Here is a 25,801-nt window from a genome sequence, read left to right on the forward strand (position 1 = left end):
ACCAAGGTGGAGCAGCATACAAACAAACACAACACAGGGAGACATACAACCCCAAAAACCAAGACAGGAACAACATATAAACCAATGCAAACACAGGTAGAACATATAAACCCAACAACCAAGGCAGGGAAAGCATACAAACCGATGCAAACACAGGGAGAACATACAAACTCAACAGCGAAGGCAGAGAAAATATACATGGCAACATAAACACAGGGAGAACATACAAACCCACAACTAAGGCAGAGACAGTGTACAAACCAACACAAGCACAAGGAAAACATACAAACCCAACAACCAAGGTGGAGCAGCATACAAACAAACACAACACAGGGAGACATACAGACCCAAAAATCAAGACAAGAACAACATATAAACCAATGCAAACACAGGTAGAACATATAAACCCAACAACCAAGGCAGGGAAAGCATACAAACCGATGCAAACACAGAGAGAACATACAAACTCAACAGCAAAGGCAGAGAAAATATACATGTCAACATAAACACAGGGAGAACATACAAACCCACAACTAAGGCAGAGACAGTGTACAAACCAACACAAGCACAAGGAAAACATACAAACCCAACAACCAAGGTGGAGCAGCATACAAACAAACACAAACACAGGGAGACATACAGACCCAAAAATCAAGACAGGAACAACATATAAACCAATGCAAACACAGGTAGAACATATAAACCCAACAACCAAGGCAGGGAAAGCATACAAACCGATGCAAACACAGAGAGAACATACAAACTCAACAACAAAGGCAGAGAAAATATACATGGCAACATAAACACAGGGAGAACGTACAAACCCAACAATTAAGGCAGGAACGACATACATGGCAACGCAAACACAGGAAGAACATACCAACCAAACAATCAATGCAGGGATAGCATACAAACCAACACAAGCACACGGAGAACATGCAAAATCAACAACCAAGGCATAGACAACATACATACAAACACAAACACATGGAGAACATACAAACAACCAAGGCAGGGACAACATAAAAACCAATGCAAACACAGAGAGAACATACAAACCCAACACCCAAGGCAGGGACAAAATACAAACCAACACAAACACAGAGAGAGCATACAAACCCAACAACCAAGGCAGGAATAACATACAAAACAACGCAAACACAGAGAGAACAATCCAAACCCAAAAACCAAGTCAGAAACAGCATACACACCAGCACAAACACATGGAGAGCATACAAACCCAACAACTAAATCAGGGACACCGTACAAATCAACACAAACACAGGGAGAACATACAAACCCAACAACCAAGGCAGGGATAACATACAAAACAACGCAAATACAGAGAGAACATACAAAACCACCAACCAAGGCAGGGACAGCATACAAACCAACACAAACATAGGGAGAACATACAAACTCACCAACCAAGGCAGGGACAGCATACAAACCAACACAAACACATAGAAAACAAACAAACTCAACAAACAAGCAGGGACAAAATACAAACCGACGCAAACGCAGGGTGAACATATAAACTCAACAACCAAGGCAGGGATAACATGCAAACTTAGGTAGTGTTGTCTGTGTCACTCACCTCATCAGCCAGCTGGTCGGCACGTCGCTGCATCTCTTCCAGCTCATTGCGCATATCAGCGTCGTCTGCCATTGTGATCGGCTGTGTGCTTTGGGGTAGGGGGGCTTGAAAGGTAGAAACTCAGACCTGTAATGTAACAAATATAACAAACTGTTATTTCAGGGCCATTTTAAAATCATCTTGAAATTTAAACATCCAGTAAACATCCATACTTTACTGTCAATACAGTATATATACGACAGGTTAGCACACAGCGTGTACATGATATAAAAACATCTACTGCTAGCTAGTAAAAGATCTCCATGGCATATTAAATAAAAGTTATTTTAGTTCATGCAAATAAATACATTTTCCACTGTTTGTAATCTGCTTTGGAAAATCTCTAATAGCACACTGTTTTCCTGTAACCATTTGGTATTGTGTTGTATTGTATTAAATTTACTGTGCGTAGCTCAGTCAATAAAGATAAACGGTTTCATCTATTCAGGATTAGCCAATCACATTGAGCTGATAACCAAGCGTTTGATCCATCGGTCTGCTTCCTGTTAAAACATAGCTGACTAGACACCTTGCTTTTTTCTTTTGAAAGGTACATTTTATTGACAGTATTTTTAATCACCAGTATACAAAAATGGCAAAACAAGCCTACAGAAGTGGGGCCAAACCCACAACGTAAAATCAACTGAGAAACAACAAAACGTAAAGCCAGTAGTAAGTTGGTTCAGCTGAGATCTAGACATACTACTTAGGCAATATTCCAATTAACGCCCTTGTTACATTCTTCCATTTCAAAATGCATTTGATAGTAAATTCTCATGAATTAGTAATGTATCATAATTTGCACATAACTGTACATTTATTTACAGTAAAATATCTGGCAGCTTAATTTCCCGATGATATATAGGGTAATGGGAACAGAACCTCTATCCCATCCCAATTCACACATGAAGAAGTCAGTTAGGAAATGGGAGGAGGCAGGAGCCAGTGAGGTACTCCCTGCATGCATGGATCACCTGACCTCACCCACTTCCTTCCTTTGCTCAGAGTAACACTTTGTGGCCAGCACTGCAGTACATCTCATTCTTATAATAAGAATATGCTGAGGCTACAATGCATTAACCTTACTTTAGCACAAAAAGAAGCTGGCTGGTGAAGACTGCTCTCTAGCTAGGAACAGCACATTTTCTGACCGCTGCATATTTGCTGGCAGTACCTTTGGGTCACGTGACTAACTTTTCCAAAGGGAATTTCTCTGAAACAGATTAATCAAATATGGCGATTATGGATGAAATGTCATAGTTACCCAATCAGCTTTTCTAACAAAGGAAAATTGAAGATAGTGAACTAGAGCTTTAAACTGGGATTAAACTGCTTAAGTAAAAATTACTGTATATCCTCAAATATAAGTTAACCACATGAATAAGTCGACTCCAATATCAGACCCTCTTAGGCTGGGATTTTTTTACTAACTTAGGCAGGGAATTTATTTTAGTATAAGTCTACCCAGGGCCGGATTTGTACTCTTTACCGCACTAGGCCACTGTCATCAGCCGCCCCCCCCCTTCAGTATAGGTAGCCAAATGACCCCCCCCCCTTTCCTCTAGTGTAGATAGCCTGATGACCCCCCCCCCCCCACCCAGTATAGGTAGCGAATAGACTCCTCCCCCTTTCCCTCCCGTATAGGTAGTCAGAAACATGAGGGGAAGCTACAGTGGGTTGCAAAAGTATTCGGCCCCCTTGAAGTTTTCCACATTTTGTCATATTACTGCCACAAACATGAATCAATTTTATTGGAATTCCACATGAAAGACCAACACAAAGTGGTGTACACATGAAAAGTGGAACAAAAATCATACATGATTCCAAACATTTTTTACAAATAAATAACTGCAAAGTGGTGTGTGTGTAATTATTCAGCCCCCTTTGATCTGAGTGCTGTCAGTTGCCTATAGACATTGCCTGATGAGTGCTAATGACTAAATAGAGTGCACCTGTGTGTAATCTAATGTCAGTACAAATACAGCTGCTCTGTGAGAGCCTCAGAGGTTGTCTAAGAGAATCTTGGGAGCAACAACACCGTGAAGTCCAAAGAACACACAAGACAGGTCAGGGATAAAGTTATTGAGAAATTTAAAGCAGGCTTAGGCTACAAAAAGATTTCCAAAGCCTTGAACAACCCAAGGAGCACTGTTCAAGCGATCATTTAGAAATGGAAGGAGTATGGCACAACTGTACACCTACCAAGACAAGACCATCCACCTAAACTCACAGGCCGAACAAGGAGAGCGCTGATCAGAAATGCAGTCAAGAGGCCCATGGTAACTCTGGACGAGCTGCAGAGATCTACAGCTCAGGTGGGAGACTCTGTCCATAGGACAACTATTAGTCATGCACTGTACAAAATTGGCCTTTATGGAAGAGTGGCAAGAAGAAAGGCATTGTTAACAAAAAGCATAAGAAGTCCCGTTTGCAGTTTGCCACAAGCCATGTGGGGGACACAGCAACCATGTGGAAGAAGGTGCTCTGGTCAGATGAGACCAAAATGGAACTTTTTGGACAAAATGCAAAATGCTATGTGTGGCAGAAAACTAACACTGCAGATCACTCAGAACACACCATCCCCACTGTCAAATATGGTGGTGGCAGCATCATGCTCAGGGGGTGCATTGCTTCAGCAGGGACAGGGAAGCTGGTCAGAGTTGATGGGAAGATGGATGGAGCCAATTACAGGGCAAACTTGGAAGAAAACCTCTTGGAGACTGCAAAAGATTTGAGACTGGGGCAGAGGTTCACCTTCCAGCAGGACAATGACCCTAAACATAAAGCCAGGGCAACAATGGAATGGTTTAAAACAAAACATATCTATGTGTTAGAATGGCCCAGCCAAAGTCCAGATCTAAATCCAATTGAGAATCTGTGGCAAGATCTGAAAACTGCTGTTCACAAACGCTGTCCATCTAATCTGACTGAGCTGGAGCTGTTTTGCAAAGAAGAATGGGCAAGGATTTCAGTCTTTAGATGTGCAAAGCTGGTAGAGACATACCCTAAAAGACTGGCAGCTGTAATTGCAGCAAAAGGTGGTTCTACAAGGTATTGACTCAGGGGGCCGAATAATTACACACACCCCACTTTGCAGTTATTTATGTGTAAAAAATGTTTGGAATCATGTATGATTTTCTATCCACTTCTTACATGTACACCACTTTGTATTGGTCTTTCACATGGAATTCCAACAAAATTGATGCATGTTTGTGGCAATAATATGACAAAACGTGGAAAACTTCAAGGGGGCTGAATACTTTTGCAACCCACTGTATGTAAAACTTTGCAGGGATTGTAACCCTTTCCCTCTATACAAATATATCTCTGCCATTGAAGAGATTTTCCTACTTTCTAAAGCTTTGTACACACGCCTGACTTAAGTCGGCTAAGGGGGGCAATAATGCTAGCCTCAGTCAACCATCAGGCATGCGTATGGCAGCCAGTGACACCCGACCCCCATCCCGTGAGTGACCTGCTAGGCAGTTCTACTCAACCCCAGGGACAATGATCCCTCACCAATACCATGACATCATGCACACAACTCGTTGATCCCCCCCCCCACATAGCAACACAGCTCATGATCAGCTACACAGCTGAAACGTGTGTGTGCATCCCAGCCCAGCAATGTCACCCAAGGTGATCCAGTTCTGATCTCCGATGGGTGACATCCGTTAAGTGTGTGTACGTGACCCAAGGCTCGTACACACGTCCAAACTTTAGACAGGATGGGTGGGGAGGGAAAGGCTGAAAAATGAGGACAGAATTAAAACTCAAAATGGGTTCTTATGCCTGTTTACACTAACAAAAAGTACAACAAGTTTCATTGGAGTTGGGTTTCAAAGGGCAAAATATTTTAAAAATTAATAACATGACAAATGTTACGCTTAGTCAGGGCCCACATAAAATAACCTTCCAATACTGTAATGATGGATGTATATATAAAAACGGTTTCCTGTAGAGAGCATGACCTCATATCACTGGCCCATGAAGTAAGGTGTGTAGCAAATGACTGCTCAAGGTTTGGGAGAGTATTAGCACAGATGTGGCTGTCAGTTCCCATCCGGTACTATGAGAAATTCACTTAAAGTCATTGAGCAGATCCCCGATCACAAGGCCTTTCTGTAGGGCAAGGGTGGAAAAGTGACATTCGCAGGCCTAATATTAAAGGAATACTAACAATTACGATGTTTTTATCAATTGAGATAGGAATTGTTTGGAACGTGTTGCTAAGTACTGGTGTATACATTTCACTGCTTACCTGTTTGTTTACTGTTAGTCCTTTTCTCACTTCACTGATGCCAAATCTGACAAATCTGATGGGCTACTTAATCATGAGGGGAGGGGAGATTCCCTCAAACTACATCTGTTAACCCGCTGTGAGAAAGCTCTCAGTAGCTTAAAGGGACACTTAAGTAAAACAAAATGAGTTTTACTCACCTGGGGCTTCCAATAGCCCCCTGCAGCTGTCCGGTGCCCTCGCCGTCTCCCTCCAATCCTCCTGGCCCTGGCGGCAGCCACTTCCTGTTTCGGTGACAGGAGCTGACAGGCTGGGGACGCGAGTGATTCTTCGCGTTCCTGGCCACAATAGCGCTATCTATGCTGCCATAGCATATATCATATACCATATAGCAGCATAGAGGGTGCTAATGTGTCTGGGAACGCGAAGAATCACTCGCGTCCCCAGCCTGTCAGCTCCTGTCACCGAAACAGGAAGTGGCTGCTGGCGGGGCCAGGAGGATCGGAGGGAAATGGCGAGGGCAGCGGAGAGCTTCAGGGGGCTATTGGAAGCCCTAGGTGAGTAAAACTCATTTTTTTTGTTTGACTTAAGTGTCCCTTTAACTGCAGCTGCCTGTGTCTCTGAGTGAGCTGTCTGCAGAGAGCAGAGGAAATGTATCTCATGTGCTACATAAACATTTGTAATTGTGTGTGAAACCTGACACCAGAGGATTTTCATATATAGTAACTCTTCAGTCAGAAATGCAAAAAAAAAACCTGTGAAATAATGAGATTCACCATTGCAAATGAAACATTTCAAAATCTGCACACAATGAATTACAGCATCTGCCTGATATTTAACATGAAAAGTAGGAACATTTTTACACAGCTACTTAGACATTATTTGTACATTGTCATTTTAGAACACTTGGTTTGATGGTGTTCCTTTAAATTACATGAGGTAACTGCTCTATGATTGATGTAGCTTTCTTTGTATCTGGATGCATTTACATCAATCTCTTTACTATTACAAAAAAAACCCCTAAAAAAACACACCAAAAAAACACTAAAGCATTGTGGTGCGGGCAGTTTTATAACCATTTCTGCCATAGCTCCCTCTGCAAATAGAAGCGTTGCATTGCAACTATCAATAACAGGCTGCATAAAAGGGGAGTGTTCAGAAGGATATGTAAATTGTCTTCATGACCAAACTGTCGAAACAGATATTAAAGCGTAGGTATGTTTAGTCACCAGGGCCGGATTTCTGGAAAGGCCACAAAGGCCCGGGCCTTGGGCGGCTGCAGCCCAAGGGGGCCCCTGGTCATGGCTAAGAGGTTGATACATATGAAAAAGGAGGCTGCAAATGGGAAGTAACACATGCAAAAGGGAAACTGATGTCCAAGGGAGCTGTTCATGAATGAGTGGCATCACGTGGATGTTACACATGGAAGGGGGGGCTGGACCTTGAATGGGAGGGGCGCTGCTGTACAAGGAAGGGGAGTCACAACACACCTAGCCTATGGGCAGAAAAAGAGGAATTCCTCATCACCAAGTAGCATCCGGCTTATTAACGGCTCCAGGGAGAGCGTCCAGGCTAATTTAAAGACACAGTGCGTACATTCGCACCTGCAGTACCAGAAATAGCAAAGGTTGAAACCCACCTTGCGCAGAGATGTTGGTTCACGTAATAATAATAAAGCTCCAGAGAGGTAGACATCATCAACACATAACCATACAATGTGAATCAACGTCTCTTTGCTAGGTTGGTTTCAGCCCTTGCTATTTCTGGTCCAAATCCATGTACTGGACCCAATCCAATTCAAATTTTCTACGAAGTTTTCTCCTAGGTGGTATTTTCCCATGTTATCAATAAAGTACCTTTTGAGCTACCAGCAAACAAGAAAATAATTCTGACAGTACTTTTTCACCTACTTGTTGGTACTTTTTTTTAACTGCAGAGAGCTGAAAAGTTATTTTAAACAGAAGATAAAAATTATCTTCCAGGAAAAAAGTAAATTGGATTAGGTCCACGGCGTCTTTTAACCCTTTAGCAGCCAATTTATTTTGAGGCTTGCAAGTGCTCCAGTACAATTTATTTTAGCACTTTTTTATTTTTTATTTGTTATATTTCCCTGCTTCTAATTAGTACTGCTGTAATGTGTATTTATAGCCACTTGTCACTAGGGGGCAGTGTGAGACAAAAAACAGAGGACTTCTGCTTTCAGTTTCTATATTTTCTCCTAGTAGAGAGAGATAAAAGCTGAGAGAATTCTGAGAATTTACATCACAACGAGTTCTACCAACTGAGGTCAAAAGCAGTGCACTTATCTCAAACGAGATAACTGTATTGCAGCTGCTAATTGGTTAATTAAAATAAGCCATTTATTAGCCAGGTGATGGTTGGTAATGAGCTCCTACTACTCTTACTTGCAGTTCGTTTTGTTTTGGATTTTGGAACAGTTCTCACCCCTTCTTCCAGGTGCTTTATATGGTGGGTAACTTGTTAGGGCCTGAGCCACTGAAGCAGTTGTATCTGCTTCTGTCCGCTTTTCAGCATCTCTAACATTGATGTGTAACTGAAAAGCGGACACAACTGCATCAGTGGGCTCAGGCCCTTACCGCTACTAGAATGAGAGGGTGACTTCCTTGTCCCCATGTCCCAACTGCATGAACAGACAGAAAGAGTCAGACCTGGGGCTCGATTCACAAAGCGGTGCTAACCCAGTTAGCATGCCTAAAAGACTTTAGGCGTGATAACCATTGCACCACGCTGGTGAAAAGCCAGTTTAGGCGTGATACGTTTAGGTGTGATAAGTTTACATAAGTTTAGATCGCGCGCAAAGTCCTGCGCGCAAAGCAGCGCCATTAAACTATATGCGAAGTGCACCAGACTTTGCTAGCACAAAACTTTTGATCAGCTGTGCACTGCGGTGCTAACCCAGTTGGTGCTTAAACTTATCACGCCTAAACTTATCACGCCTAAACTTATCATGCCTAAACTTATCATGCCTAAACTGAGTTTAGGTGTGATAAGGGGCTTTTCACCAGGGTGCTAACTGTTAGCACCGCTTTGTGAATCAAGCCTATGATCTAGGTACTCTGTTCTCACTACTAAAACCAAAACTGAGTGTTGCTGCTGCAAAGACGACTTGAAATGTGTCCCAATGTTCTTACTGATGCAGTTCTTTTATTGCCAATAAAGATAGCAGTCAAATACAGTATTGTGGAACAGATATGATTTTTACTGTATTTTAAGAATTGGCCAAGAGCATTCAAGTTAACAGACTGCCTCAGTCTTTTATGCTCTGAGAAAAATAGCTCCACAGGCTAAAATTCAGCTTGCAGTGAACCTCTATCAAAAACATTTTTATGAAGTTAAAAGCATGATAAAAGAATTGCCTATTGTCTGTTTTCTTTTTTGTACCTTGTAAGCTTGAATGTTTGAAATCTCTGACCTTTGAATCTCACCACAGAAAGTGTGTTGATCTGAATTTGCCTTCCTCAGGGTACGTGAGAAGGACTGTCTGTTCCCCTGCGCTTTGCTACATGCTAGAAATACTGTTTTTTAGAATCTTTTAATAACAGTTCTAGAAAGCTTTTATCTATGCAAGGATTTAAAGCGGAATATAACCCTGCATTTCAACTTTGCTCTAAAACATTATTTACAGCATATTATATGCAACCAGCATTTATTTTTACTAGACCAGCATTGGAAGGGTTACACACAGAGCTTTACAGTTCCGTGGAGAGAAATGCTGCAGCAGCCGAAGTTTAGATATATACATTTAAGTAAACACAATGTAACAAGTGTGGAATGTGACACACACTCTGACAGTGCAGGAGCTCCCGGACACAGAGAGTGAGTCACATTCCTCACTTGTTACATTGTGTTTACTTAAATGTATCTATCTAAACTTCGGATGCATCTGCATTTCTCTCCACGGAACTTTAAAGCTCTGTGTGTAACCCTTTCAATGCTGGTCTAGTAAAAAAAAAATGCTGGTTGCATATAATATGTTGTAAATACTGTTTTAGAGCAAAGTTGAAATGCAGGGTTTTATTCCGCTTTAAGTCACATAGTGCGTCCTTCTTGATTCGACCCCAACAATGACACCCTTCCCATGGACTATCTCACACTTGAATTGCTGAATCTCTGTAAAATCGCATGATCATCTATCTTATAGCCTGTTTGCGTGTATAACCTTGCTATGTTGTATGTTGCATAACCTTGTGCTAGCTCTCTGTATGACATCCCTTGTTAACATTGTATGTATCCCTATTTATTGTCCAGCGCAGCGTAATATGCTGGCGCTTTATAAAATGCAATAAAGAGTAATAATAATGTCACAGCTTACAGCTAGCACACTGCATACAGAACATAAAATTGTTATTATTGATTTATATAGCCCCAGCATCTTCCATGGCGATCAGTAGCTGATACCCCTTTTCCGATTAGAAATGTTTACCTTTTCTCAAACAGACAATCATGGGGGGTCTGTATCGCTGATATTGTGGTGAAACCCCTCCCATAGTGTGATGTCAGGACCTAGGCACTGACATCACACTGTGGGAGCCTTGTTTCATTGTGGGAAATAACAGCTTTTTCCAACTGCCCGCAGTAAAGATGTCGCCATGTGATACATTTCAGAATGTAAATCAGAGAAAGGAAAGATTTTACTATAGAAAACTGACTAAATCATTTATAAATAATTATTGTAAAAAATAAGCATTTTTTCAAAATTATTATTTATTTTCACTGCAGTTCCTCTTTAAGTGAGAGAGTATGCTTGCCTGAAGAGGGTGAGTGGCGGATGTGTTGAGTGTGAGAATTCCAGAGGAGGGGAGAGGATCAAGAGAAATCTTGTAAGCGGGAGTGAGAATAGGTGGCCAGAGACAGAGAGGAATACAGGAGAATATTGTTAGTAAAGTGGCGGGTGCATTTATTTTTTAGAGCGGGTACAACTGTTCTTTGCCTCTAACCTGCAGTTTCCAGTGCGAAAGCGATTTCCTCTCATTGCCCTTAGCAGACAGCCATATTTTTTGCTTCATTTTCAGATCAAGATGGTAATAACTACAGTCGAACGAGTCAACAGTCACTTAAATGAGGAAGGCAAATGTAGAGATACACACTTCCTGAGGCCATATACCAAGGCCAGAAATTGCAAAAACAAAAAGCTTATAGGTCATTAACATGAAAACAGAGAGCAGTACAGTTTCATTGTAAGCGTACATGATGTTCAGTTACTTAGCATTTTAAAGTGGACCTGAACTCTTGCACGAGACAGAAGGAAAATGGAGAGAAATGCATCCTGCATGTATTTAGAGAGTTTAGCATGTCTAATTCCCCCTCATCGGTGACTAATCACTAGTTGTAATTTGATCTCTCTGCTCAGCAGAGTAGAGAGATTTGTAAACTCGGGATGTTAACCCTATGTCTGCTTCCATGAAAGCAGAAAGTAGACACACTGCAGATTTGTAAACTCGGGATGTTAACCCTATGTCTGCTTCCATGAAAGCAGAAAGTAGACACACTGCAGATTTATTGCAGGATTTGTATCAGCTGTAACAAAGAAATTTTTTTTAATTTAAAGGTTATTATGCTGTTGCTTATCTTTTAGAGCAGAGAGGAAGTTCTGGCCGCTTACACAGGTTCATTTTAAGGAAATATTTTGAATAAGACATCCAATGAGAATACAGCACCCTTTTACAAAACACAAGTTTCTAGCACATGCTAATTCTCATTTATCAGGCAAGTTACCTGTTTGACATTAAAGAGGACAAATGGGGAATATTTTTGTAAATATTTGAACAGGGAGAAAATAGGGCGTGCAGTGTGTAGATGACAGCTGTGCTGAAGGTAAACATGGGTGAACAATGTACACACCTGAAGCAGAAGGGCTGCAGGCTATGGCTGTACACAGCACTACGGTGTGTTTACGTTGGACTGACCTAGTCTATAAATAATGCAGCCCTCCATGTGCTGATAAAAATAACTCTTAATTGCGTTTTAATATGATTTACTAGCAGTGGCATCATTATTTAGGCTGTGCATAAATAACTACCTCAGTGTGAAGCCTTAATGACAATTAGGTTCACAAAGCGCTTTAGGGATGCTAGAGCTATCCTTAGCCCCATACAGTTAATAATACGTTTTGTAATATTTAACAAAGCGGAATATAACCCAGAATTTCTTCTTTGCTCTAAACGATTATATTACAGCATATAATATACTAACACAATGGTTTTTTTCAGAAAAACAGCATTGAAAGGGTTACAACACAGGGCAGACTTTTTCTTGTGCAGGGAGAACCGCATCCAAACTGCGGTTAAGTTTATCTTGTGTACACATTCTTTACTTGATACATTTATGTACACATTCTCTGGCTGTGCAGGACTTCAGCTGATGAGTCCTGGGGTGAAACACAGGTCAGAAATCACTGGTGGCTGCATTCACAACAGAATTACAACAGTTATGAATAAAATGCACCAGCACTGAACTTTGGGAAGTTATAATGTCTAAATGAATAATAATAATTGTGCACAAAAGCAAATATGATAATTGTATGGGGTATAAAAAGTAGGAAAACACATTTTTGTTGAAAATTTTGTCAGGGTTTTAAACCGCTTTAAAGCGGATCCAAGATGAAAACTAACTATAACAAGTTATTGTCTATATATCTTATCTAAAGTTTAGATAGTTTACACAGCAAATGTAGCTGCAAAAGCTACCACAGTTTATGATTATTTATTCCTGTGATACAATGACAGCAGCCATGTTCTGTTTGTCACATTACACACAGGCAAGCTGATCTGTATCTTCAGCCCTCAACCTGTGAAAACTCCACTCCCCTCTCCTCCTCCCTCCTCTCTGCTGAAATCTCTGGCTAGTAACCTCCTCCTCCTGCCCAGACTGAGCTCCGATAAGCCCTTGCTACATGAGTCTGAGAGTGCCAAGGCTCTTTGGAGAAGCTGTGGTTGAGGCTTGTTTAGCTTATAGGGAATTAGAGTATTAAAACAAGAAAAAAAGTATTTGGCTTGAGGAATGTCCAATAAACTATATGAAAAGAAGTAAACTATGCAATGAGTAAAAGGTTATCTCGGATCCACTTTAAAGAGACTCTGTAACAAATTGTTTATCTTTATTTCTTCTATGCTATAAGTTCCTATGCCTTTTCTAATGTGGTCTGGCTTACTGCAGCTTTTCCTAATTGCACAGTAGCTGTGTTATCTCTGTTATATGATCTAATCTTCTCTCTATAGTCGGCACAGTCAGGCTGAGGCAGTCAGACTGGAATGTGCAGGGCTGCTTGTGATTAGCTAGAAGCTGTACACACCCCCTGCAGGCTCTGTGTGACTAACACACTCTGCTTAGCTGAGCCTATTAGAAGCTGGTTAGTTTGTTTGTAAACACTGCCTAAAACTGGCAATTACAAGCCAGGTTTGCAGCAGAGAATGGCAGAAACAGCACAGAGGGGACCAGGAGCACATAATGAATAGAATGGTATGCTTTTTATTGTAAGAATTTCAGAGTACAGATTCTCTTTAAACCAAACCTGAAGCAGAAATAATCTTTTGATATAATGAATTGTATTCTTGTATTCGGATAAGGAATAGAACATTAGTAGCAAAGAAAAGTCTCATTTTTATTTTCAGCTTTTTTTTTAACCATTTCTGCCGCACGGACGTGAAGCCCAAATATTGGCGCCATACATTGTGATAGGGACAAAATTTAAATGGTGCCATAACCGAGACAAACGGGCAAATAAAATACATAGGTTTTAATTATGGTAGCGTGCATTATTTTAAAGCTATAATGGTCAAAAACTGAGAAATAATGATTTTTTTTCCCATTTTTTTCTTATTAATCCTGTTAAAATGCATTTATATTAAAAAAATTCTTAGCAAAATGTACCACCCAAAGAAAGCCTAATTAGTGGCGGAAAAAAACAAGATATAGATCAATAAATTGTGATAAGTAGTGATAAAGTTATTAGCGAATGAATGGGAGGTAAAAATTGCTCTGATGCATAAGGTGAAAAATCCCAGCGGGCTGAAATGGTTAATAACGTTGCCTCATACTGTCACAGTTGCAGTTTTTAAAGCACACTTCTTTTAATCTGCAAAACAAAGCAGAAATAATGACCTTTTGAACTATACTGCAGTCAAAGCTTTTCTCAAGCTCTCGCTCCCTGTTTCATTGGCTATTCAAAAGTTCTTCAGAAAACAGGACTGTATTCGACCCAGTGGGTGGAATAGCTCAGAGAAGCTCTTTTGCATAGATAACAAATGAAGTTTCTTAACTCTTCCTGTACTGGAAAACAATATGAGACTCTTTTCTTTGCTACCAATGTTCTATTTCTAAGCTGTACTACACACACGATTCATTATTTCATACATTTATTTTCTCTTCAGGTTTGCTTTAAGGGGATACCAATATCCTCAATAAAATAAACTCTACAGTTATATAGTATTATAGCTGCTTTTTCCATAATTCTATATACAGGTAAATGGGGTGCCCAATGGTAAATTATGATGACGGAACACGTCGTAGGTTTTCATGTTTGACTGGATCATTTCAGTTCTCAAAAGTGATTGCATTGCCCTTGAAATAAACCACACATGAAAGTGGCAATTTGATCAGATGCAATCGAAACATTCAATTCATTTCAACCATTTCTCTTTCAAAACGTGGTCAAACTTTACACTGAGCTGAATAGGTATGATTGTTATTTAAAGGATACCCAAGGTGACATGTGACATGATGAGATAGACATGGGTATGTACAGTGCCAAGCACACTAATAACTATGCTGTGTTCCTTTTTTTCTTTCTCTGCCTGAAAGAGTTAAATATCAGGTATGTAAGTGGCTGACTCAGTCCTGACTCAGACAGGAAGTGACTACAGTGTGACCCTTACTGATAAGAAATTCAAACTATAAACACCTTCCTAGCAGAAAATGGCTTCTGAGAGCAAGAAAGAGGTAAAAGGGAGAATTTCTTATCAGTGAGGGTCACACTGTAGTCACTTCGTGTCTGAGTCAGGACTAAGTCAGTCACGTACATACCTGATATTTAACTCTTTCAGGCAGAGAAAGAAAAAAAGGAACACAGCATAGTTATTTGTGTGCTAGGCACTGTACATACCCATGTCTATCTCATCATGTCACATGTCAGTTCGGGTATCCTTTAAGTTTTTGATTCCCAATCTGCTGATGGGCAGGGATACAAGACAGAGAGCTGTCTGAGAACATCACTGCCTGCAGCTCTGCAGCATGAAAGCCAAAAGCTCAGCATGATCGCTAGGCAGCTGGCATTGTTTATAAGGAAATGAAGATGGCACCCACCATATTTTTCTCACTTTAGGGTCCTTTTAGGAGATGGATCATGGGTTAAGACAGATAAGGTGAGATAGATCAAAAGTTTATATATAAGTTGAGATAATTCATAAAATAAATGTTGGGAATTAGCCCCTATGTGATATACTGTACATAAGTACTGTATACAAAATAAGTTACATCATCTCCTGTGTCATTTGTGCAAATTCATCCCTGCTTCAGTGGCATAGCAATAGGGCAGGGGTAGGGAACATCGGCTCTCCAGCTGTTAAGGAACTACAAGTCCCACAATGCATTGCAGGATTCTGACAGCCACAGTCATGATTAACAAAGGCAAATGCATGCTGGAATTTGTAGTTTTATCACAGCTGGAGAGCCAAGGTTCCCTACCGTTGCAATAGGGGATGGAGAGGTAGCGACAGCACCAGGGGCCCTGGACCCGAGGGGCCCTCCTTCAACCAATTTATTTGCTCTTTATTAATGCTAAGCTGGGAATGCTCACCTCTAAATGTGCTTTGATTAGTTGTAACCATTGATAGACTGGTGCTCCATATCAATTGTTATGTATAGAGGGCCCAATGTAAAACTCGCAATGGGGCCCATAGCGCCTAAGCTACGCAACTGCTCCGCTTCACAGTGTTAAAGGACAATTGTAACAAGAGGGATATGGAGCCTGTCATGCTTATTTCCTTTTAAACAATACCAGTTACCTGGTGATCTCTGTGGCTGCAGTAGTGTCTGAATCACACCACTACAAATAATCTTGCTGCTAATCTTGTTTATCTGACAATAATGTCAGAAACACCTAATCTGCTGAATGCTTGTTCAGTGTCTATGGCTAAAAGTGTTAGAGGCAGAGGATCAGCAGGACTGCCATGCAACTGGTATTGCTTAAAAGGAAATAAATATGGCAGCCTCCATATCTCTCTCGTTACAGCAGTGCTTTACTTGTTACAGTTTGTGAAATGAAACAGCAACAGACTCTCCGCTGATTAAGAGAGATAAGCTTTCATTCATACTTTATTTTAGCTTGTGTAGTCCCGAGTACTATGCAGCATGGCGAAGATTAAACGGAGTGGAAGCAAAGGATTTATGCCAACGTTAATCGAGGAGCAGAGTTTCTACTGACCAATCAGCTAAATGACCACTGCATGTGACCAGCTGGATGATATGATAAGCGCTACGCTTCCCCGGTCACATGACCCCCAGATTACAGCTCACACTGTGAAATCCTTCCTGCCTCACGGTCTTTGAAGGAAGAACAGGCTCGCTCTCCTGGCGCTCAGCAATGATAGTGACTGCGGATTACCTGGCCCAATTAACCTATTTCTAAATGTAAACTGTAATCATGGCCAGCACTTAATACCCTCTGCTAATGCTGGCTACACTGTGATGTCATTATTCATATTTACTTATTTACTTATTGCAGCTTGAAGGGGTGTTTTAGAAACCCTTTTCCCCAGCAAAAAGAATGCTTATAATGCAGAGTTGCCATTAGATGGCAATCACTTTAGGGATGGCCTGGAACTTAAAGAGGAACTCCAGTGAAAATAACGTAATGAACAAAAGTGCTTAAAGAGACACTGAAGTCTCAAAAAAACAACAACGCCTTTTCACTTAACAAATATGTTTAATACTTTAGCCCTAACTAAACCACCACATTCCCGCCGCTATAAACTATCTAAATCCCCCCTAACTTGCCCTCCCTCTCCCCTGCAAAATCCACGACTTTCTTGGTCATGGACTTTGCTGCCCTCTAGTCTTCCTTGTGAGGCAGGGCTATGAGCTGCAGCCCTGCCTCACACGCGTCTGTCAGCGGCGGATCTCTGCCTCTCCCCCGCCCCTCTCAGTGAAGGAAGACTGAGAGGGGCGGAGGAGAGGCGGCGATCCGGGCTGACAGACGTGCTGAGAGGCAGAGCTGCAGCTCATAGCCCTGCCTCTCACAGAAGCGCTGCCCGGATTGCCCCCCCCCCCCCCCCAAGGAGTTAGGGGGTATTTAGATAGTGTACAGCGGCGGGGATGCGGCTGTTTAGTTAGGGCTAAAGTATTAAACATTTTGGTTAAATAAAAAGACTTTTTTTTTTTTTTGAGACTTCAGAGTCTCTTTAATCCTATACAATAAAATGCAAGTGTCTCTGCGTCATCAACTGAATGGTTGTGTGTCCCTGGCTTATTCGTACTGAGCATGTGCGCAGCCAGGGCAGTTAGGACACATGGCCAGATCTGACAGTTTGCTGTGTGTGGTTCACAGAGGTTTTCATTGCATTGTGGGAAATAACAGCTTTTTCCGACTGCCAAGCAAGCAGCTCCCTGTGTGCATATACTTCAGACAGTGGTAGGGAACAAGCAAGCAGGACACGTATGTGCGCGCATTGCGGGGGGTAGTGGCTGTGACCTTGCGCCTGTTTTTTAATGGGTAGGCCTTTTTACTAGTCCTATATAATAATCCTCCTGTGTCTCTGCGTCCCTGTCCCTGTGTGTGTGTGTGTCCCGGGTACCAGACTTGACAGTTTGCTGTCTGTGAACCTCATTGCATTGTGGGAAATAACAGCTTTTTCCAACTGCCAAGCAAGCAACATCTCCCTGTGTGCATATACTGCAGACAGCGGTGGAGGAAGGGCGAGCGGGACACATCTGTGCTCGCGTTGCTGGGGGGAGGGGGGAGCGCCCATAGTCTAGCGCCCTTTTTTTAAATTGTTTAACGGGCTGGCTATTTTACTAAGTCATCTTTACAATAATTATGTATAGATGATTTAGTCAGTGTTTGCCCATTGTAAAATCTTTACTATCCCTAATTTACATTCTGACATTTATCATATGGTGACATTTTTACAGCTGGCAGGTGATGTCAGTGGAAAGAGATGCTGCTTGCTTATTTGGCAGTTGGAAACAGCTGTTATTTCCCACAATGCAACAAGGCTCCCAGAGTGTGATGTCAACACCATGGTCCTGACATCACACTGTGGGAGGGGTTTCACCACAATATCAGCCATACAGAGCTCCCTGATGATCCGTTTGAGAAAAGGAAAAGATTTCTCATGGGAAAGGGGGTATCAGCTACTGATTGGGATGAAGTTCAATCCCTGGTCATGGTTTCTCTTTAAAGGATCACTCCGGTGAAAAAAGTAAGCAGTTAAAATCTGACAGGACTGACAGGTTTTGGACTAGTTCATCTCCTCAGAGGGGATTCTCAGGGTTTTCTTTGTTTTCAAAATCATTTCCTGAATGATGGAAGTTGCTAAGTCTAACTGCCAAAATAGTGAGATACCAGCCAGCCGCCTTACTCACTATGTTGGCAGGAAAAAATGTGGGATGGGGTGATTACTGTTATATTAGAAAAATGATAGCTACACCAAACTTTACTGTCCTGTGATAATTCCATGGACTAGCCAAGCCACGATAATTAAGACAATAAAGACAACTATCTCTTGTCGGAGATGTTCCGGGGGTCCACACCCAGAAATGGTGGGGAAAGGGAAACCTTTGAATGATGGTAGTAAACTGTAATATAGTAAACCTCTGACTATAGTAAACTCAGTCCCTAGCTCCCCACCATGTGCCTGTCTGAATATACAATGTATGACGAATCCTGATATAGTACACTTCTGATATACACTCACCTAAAGGATTATGAACACCTGTTCAATTTCTCATTAATACAGTTATCTAATCAACCAATCACATGGCAGGTGCTTCAGTGCATTTAGGGGTGTGGTCCTGGTCAAGACAATCTCCGGAACTCCAAACTGAACGTCAGAATGGGAAAGAAAGGTGATTTAAGCAATTTTGAGTGTGGCATGGTTGTTGGTGCCAGATGGGCCGGTCTGAGTATTTCACAATCTGCTAGGTTACTGGGATTTTCACACACAACCATTTCTAGGGTTTACAAAGAATAGTGTTAAAAGGGAAAAACATCCAGTATGCGGCAGTCCTGTGGGCGAAAATGCCGTGTTGATGCTAGAGGTCAGATGAGAATGGGGCGACTGATTCAAGCTGATAGAAGAGCAACGTTGACTGAAATAACCACTCGTTACAACTGAGGTATGCAGCAAAGCATTTGTGAAGCCACAACACGCACAAACTTGAGGCGGATGGGCTACAAAAGCAGAAAACCCCACCGGCTACCACTCATCTCCACTACAAATAGGAAAAAGAGGCTACAATTTGCACGAGCTCACCAAAATTGGACAGTTGAAGACTGGAAAAATGTTGCCTGGTCTGATAAGTCTCGATAGAGTCAGAATTTGGCATAAACAGAATGAGAACATGGATCCATCATGCCTTGTTACCACTGTGCAGGCTGGTGGTGGTGTAATGGTGTGGGGGATGTTTTCTTGGCACACTTTAGGCCCCTTAGTGCCAATTGGGCATCGTTTAAATGCCACAGGCTACCTGAGCATTGTTTCTGACCATGTCCATCCCTTCATGACCACCATGTACCCATCCTCTGATGGCTACTTCCAGCAGGATAATGCACCATGTCACAAAGCTCGAATCATTTCAAACTGGTTTCTTGAACATGACAATGAATTCACTGTAGTAAAATGGCCCCCACAGTCACCAGATCTCAACCCAATAGAGCATCTTTGGGATGTGATGGAACGGGAGCTTCGTGCCCTGGATGTGCATCCCACAAATCTCCATCAACTGCAAGATGCTATCCTATCAATATGGGCCAACATTTCTAAAGAATGCTTTCAGCACCTTGTTGAATCCATGCCACAGAGAATTAAGGCAGTTCTGAAGGCAAAAGAGGGTCAAACACCGTATTCGTATTGTGTTCCTATTAATCCTTTAGGTGAGTGTATTATGCAGCGCTGTATGAAGCATAAGATTACAGACAATGATAAAAAGGGTGAAAGACAACACAATACAGGTAATAAGCAATAAGATACAACACAATACAGGTAATAAGCAATAAGATACAACACAATACAGGTAATAAGCAATAAGATACAACAATTATTATTATTATTATTCAGTATTTATATAGCGCCAACATCTTCCGCAGCGCTGTACAGAGTATATCGTCTTGTCACTAACTGTTCCTCAGAGGAGCTCACAATCTAATTCCCTACCATAGTCCCAGGGAGAAAAGCGCTATATAAATATTATTGTTATTGTTATGTCTAGATTGTGTAGTGTATGTGTTGCAGTCTAGGGCCAAGCCAATTAATCTATCCATTTGTTTTTTGGGATGTGGGAGGAAACCAGAGTGCCTGGAGGAAACCCACACAGACACGGGGAGAACATACAAACTCCTTGCAGATGTTGACCTGGCTGGGATTCGAACCAGGGACCCAGCGCTACAAGGCGAGAGTGCTAACCACTACGCAGCACGCCCAACAATACAGGTAATAAGCAATAAGATACACAACACAATATAGTAAATAAGCAATAAGGTGCACAACACAATACAGGTAGACAATGTCAGATCATACACTGGAGTGGTAGTCCCAATAATACAAGTTCATATCATTCTGGGTAGAGTGCACAATCAAGTATGATACACAAAGAGTGTAACGATCGGTGTCAGCACACAGAGAGAATCTGATTATTGGTGATCTGCAGTATCACCAAGAATACAGATATATACTTGATTATTGATGATCTGCAGAATCACCAATAATACAAGTATAACTAACCTCTGGACACCTATATAGTGTGAGTGTTTAGTGCAACAGTAAAGACCCGAGGAGCAGGTGGTCTTTGGCAGTATGGAAAATACCTCCCTCCGGGAAGTGCAAAGACCTTCCAGCAGCCTGAGACATCCAAAGGGGTGGAGCCCCAGGCTGAATAGCAGGAAGGACCTGTGGCTGAGTGACACCTGGAAGGTGGGTGTCACAAGCAGGTCTGGAGACTAATCTCTCAATGGAGAGGGATAGCTCTCAAGGTAGGGCAAGCCAGGTCGGCAACACACGGGCAGATAAGGTACAGAGACAGAAGGCTGATTCGGTAACCAAGGGCAGGCAGGGTTGGCAACAGGTAATCAGATATGCGTAGGTACCGAATCAGAAAGCAGAGGGATAGTCAGAAATGCAATAGGTCATAACAGATATCAAACAATGCCTAGTTTTGGGTGTGAGGTCCGTGGTCTCAACACCCTCGAACTAGTCTGAAGTATAATATGATGGTACACAGTATCCCTAGTCTTGGGTGTGAGGTCCGTGGTCTCAACACCCTGGAACTAGTCTGAAGTATAACACAATGATAACACAGAATCCCTAGTCTTGGGAGTGAGGTCCGTGGTCTCAACACCCTGGAACTAGTCTGAAGTATAACACAATGATAACACAGAATCCCTAGTCTTGGGAGTGAGGTCCGTGGTCTCAACACCCTGGAACTAGTCTGAAGTATAACACAATGATAACACAGAATCCCTAGTCTTGGGTGTGAGGTCCGTGGTCTCAACACCCTGGAACTAGTCTGAAGTATAACACAATGATAACACAGAATCCCTAGTCTTGGGAGTGAGGTCCGTGGTCTCAACACCCTGGAACTAGTCTGAAGTATAACACAATGATAACACAGAATCCCTAGTCTTGGGTGTGAGGTCCGTGGTCTCAACACCCTGGAACTAGTCTGAAGTATAACACAATGATAACACAGAAGTAATCTGGCTCAGTGTAAATTCCCAGGTCCTCCTGGTTCGAACACACTGTGGGATCTGACTATGGTCTGAGTGCTTTCACGTAAGTGTTCACAACGACAGACAACTTGAGACTGACCAGCAGTAACTATATATAGAGCGGCGCTCCCCGGCGCCACCCATCACCGATCAACCAATAGCCACTTGCTCTGAGATCAGCTGACCAACCTGGTCTGCTGATCCCTTCTCGTTTGTCATAAAGGTTCTGCCTCTCAGCGCGCGCACGCGTATTCCTCAACCTGTGTGAACTAACAGACCCAGCCACACCAGACGCACGCTGCTGCGTGCAAACCGCCGCGCTGGACGCGGAATCAGCCGCCTTGCTGCCAGTCCACGCGGCGGCTTTTATGCAATCTATTACAAAGAGGAGGGGACCCTGACAAAGGCTTACAATGTAGAGCATACATGTCAAGATTGTAAGATTGTAACTCCGGCCCGTGGGCCAAATATGGTCCTCAGAGCCATTACATTTGGCCCCCAAGTGTTTTCTCCACTTTGCATTATGTTTGGCCCACTCTAGACCACCAGGGAAGCTATATTGGAGGTGAAGCCTAGAACACATGGTAAGTAACATGGAGGAGGTATGGGGAACTAGACACCAGGGAACTGTGTAGGGGTTGGAGGGGGTCACTAGGCCACCAAGGAACTTTATAAGGGAGGAAGGTGGCCAGTAAACATTGAGGTTGGCCTGCGACTTGGTCCCAGTGTAAAATTTTGGCCCACCTTGTATTTGAGTTTGACATCTCTGATCTAGAGGGAGGGGGTAGTGACATGAAAGGAGGGGGGCTGCATCGAGAGGTACTTGGCAGAGAGAGTTAGGGCAGCGTTGAGGTGGGGTAGACCTGGTTGAAGAGTTTTGAAGGCTTGTTTAAAGTTGTGGAAAGAGGGGGCAAGCTTGATGGGCAGTGGGAGAGAGTTCCACAGGAAGGGGGCAGCTCTAGTAAAGTCCTGTAGTCATCCATGGGAGTGTGAGATGCATGAGGTGGCTAGGAAGAGGTTGTTGGAGGAATGGAATGGACCTTACCGTTAGAAAAAACAGACTATCAATTTATTTCTTAAAAATATATATATTTAGCCTTAACACCCAAATCACCATTAATTAAGTCATTTTCAGGACTTTTTAGAAATGGAGCGTGAAAAGCGAGATCATGGCACATCCTATTATTAGAGCAGCTTTTGTTTCTCCAACCCAAGGGCTCAGTGTCTCAGGCAGAGCTCGGGGGCTCAGTGTAATACTGAAGTGTTTATACTGCTCAATAATCCAGTATTAACTCTGCTGATCTCTCACATAAATCCCAAAAGTGAGCACAGTTTGTCACAGTCCAGGAAAAAAAAATATTGTTAGTGACAACAAAAGGGGATAGACAGAGGCATTGTGTACAATGCAAACACAAATTCCTAACTGGTTTCTCTCGGCTAGCAAAGGGACCTTCTTATTAATTAAAATCTTCAGCCCGACTCTTCGCAATTAAATCCCATATTCTCATAAACACTATTTAAGGCATGACAGAAAATTATCAATTATTATAGGATTGTTATCAGGTAAATAAAACTAAAGATAAAATTTAAAGGGGTCCTCTGAGTATAGCCAGAAGGCAGCTACTATTTCTTAATTAAAATACCAGGGAGAAACTCTTGATCCCAAGTTGCAGGGAAGTCCAACTCCATAGCCCTATCAGTGTTTAGGATGGACTGAGAAATGAAGAATTGTGTTCTACTTGCTGAAGCCCACCTTTCTAGATTCAATCCCTTCAATAAATCTGAGCTCTGCCATTTAAAGGATACCCGAAGTGACATGTGTATGTACAGTGCCTAGCACACAAATAACTATGCGGTGTTCCTTTTTTTCTTTCTCTGCCTAAAATAGTTAAATATCAAGTATGTAAGTGGCTGACTCAGTTCTGACAACAGTGTGACTCCCATAATACCTCTAATACCATTGCAATTCGCTGATAACAAGCAGTTTCTTCTTCCTGGGGCTTCTTCTGGGCATGGACATGTTTGGTTGCTCACCTATTTTCACCCTGGTATGTTGGGTCTGTTACACTTCGCTAGCGCTGCCTGCACCTATTTCACTATTTACTTTTCTGCACGATTTTCCATACTTTGGTGTTGCACGTTATATTCAGTTCTCTGTTCACTCATTTGGTCTGGCTCTTGTATTGTACACCCACCGGGCACCTGGTTTTCCTTTACTAACAGCACATTGAACTTTATTTGGAGCCTCTGTATTCTATATTTCAGACTTCAATTGTGGGCATCTAGTATTGATTTCGCACTACCTTGTGTGCTACAGGAGAATTTTGACAGATGCATTATTGATAAATATTTATATATTTATTATATTATCATGGCGCTGATTCCCATTACCTTGATTTTAATTGTTTTTATATTCACTTTTGTGTATCAATAAAGACTTGATTCATTAATTGATAATGAGTGGTGCGGTATTTGCATAGGATCTTTTCTTTGGTTTACTTTCAGTATGGCTCTATAGCAGGGGTCTCAAACTCAATTTACCTGGGGGCCGCAGGAGGCAAAGTCAGGATTAGGCGGGGCCGCATAAGGGATTTCACAAAAAATGTAAATCAGAAGCTCCCGCTCCCCTTGCATTGATTTTTATATCAAAATCAAATTCACACTGAAGCGAACTATTTTGCCTATTTTACCTTATAGTTCGCTTCAGTGCTCCCAGTACTAGTAATCCGCCGTGGCCCCGCCGCAAAACGAGGGCTGCAGAGCCCCCAATTTGCCCGGGGGGCAATCCGCCGGCATTTCCTGGAAGGGGCAAAGCTTTCAGCTTCAGCTCTGCCCCTCCTGACGTTAATCGCGGCGCATCGCCGCCTCTCCCCGCCCCTCTCTGTGAAGGAAGAGTGAGAGGGGCAGGCAGGGGCGGCGATGCGCCGTGATTGACGTCAGGAGGGGCAGAGCTGAAGCTGAAAGCTCTGCCCCTTCCAGGAAATGCCGGCGGATTGCCCCCCGGGCGATTTGAGGGCTCTGCAGCCCTCGTTTAGCGGCAGGGATGCGGCGGATTACTTGGAAGCACTCAAGCGAACTATAAGGAAGCTTTTGCCGGCGCGGGCCACAAAATATTGTATCGAGGGCCGCAAAAATGACCCGCGGGCCGCGAGTTTGAGACCCCTGCTCTATAGGCTAAAGACTGGCTTTTCAGGAACATAAATTAATGATTTGCATACTCACTTGCTGAGCAGAAGTGATGCATCATGGATGTTTATTTTTGCTTACATAATGCTTAATACAAATACCAAATATATATATATATACATATATATATATATATATATATATATATATATATATATATATATATATATATATATATACAGGGAGTGCAGAATTATTAGGCAAATGAGTATTTTGACCACATCATCCTCTTTATGCATGTTGTCTTACTCCAAGCTGTATATGCTCGAAAGCCTACTACCAATTAAGCATATTAGGTGATGTGCATCTCTGTAATGAGAAGGGGTGTAGTCTAATGACATCAACACCCTATATCAGGTGTGCATAATTATTAGGCAACTTCCTTTCCTTTGGCAAAATGGGTCAAAAGAAGGACTTGACAGGCTCAGAAAAGTCAAAAATAGTGAGATATCTTGCAGAGGGATGCAGCACTCTTAAAATTGCAAAGCTTCTGAAGCGTGATCATCGAACAATCAAGCGTTTCATTCAAAATAGTCAACAGGGTCGCAAGAAGAGTGTGGAAAAACCAAGGCGCAAAATAACTGCCCATGAACTGAGAAAAGTCAAGCGTGCAGCTGCCAAGATGCCACTTGCCACCAGTTTGGCCATATTTCAGAGCTGCAACATCACTAGAGTGCCCAAAAGCACAAGGTGTGCAATACTCAGAGACATGGCCAAGGTAAGAAAGGCTTAAAGACAACCACCACTGAACAAGACACACAAGCTGAAACATCAAGACTGGGCCAAGAAATATCTCAAG

General features: G+C 42.2%; 1 protein-coding gene and 1 long non-coding RNA gene across 3 annotated transcripts in view; one reads left to right on the top strand and one right to left on the bottom strand.

Annotated features, from left to right (window-relative positions):
- Positions 1 to 25,801, bottom strand: part of SNAP25 (synaptosome associated protein 25) — a 127,097-nt gene that overhangs the window by 55,706 nt on the left and 45,590 nt on the right. For both annotated transcript variants that reach the window (XM_068232493.1, XM_068232494.1), the window contains exon 2: positions 1,598 to 1,723. In XM_068232493.1, coding sequence (XP_068088594.1) covers positions 1,598 to 1,669 — 72 coding nt within the window. In that variant the 5' untranslated portion in view covers positions 1,670 to 1,723. The remainder of the gene's footprint in view (positions 1 to 1,597; positions 1,724 to 25,801) is intronic.
- LOC137504289 (uncharacterized) overlaps positions 20,395 to 25,801 on the top strand; it is a 36,065-nt gene continuing 30,658 nt past the window's right edge. Inside the window, exon 1 of the long non-coding RNA XR_011019463.1 lies at positions 20,395 to 20,542. This is a non-coding gene — a long non-coding RNA (uncharacterized lncRNA). The remainder of the gene's footprint in view (positions 20,543 to 25,801) is intronic.

The sequence above is a fragment of the Hyperolius riggenbachi genome, chromosome 4 (genome assembly GCF_040937935.1).
Source record: "Hyperolius riggenbachi isolate aHypRig1 chromosome 4, aHypRig1.pri, whole genome shotgun sequence".
NCBI lineage: Eukaryota > Metazoa > Chordata > Amphibia > Anura > Hyperoliidae > Hyperolius > Hyperolius riggenbachi.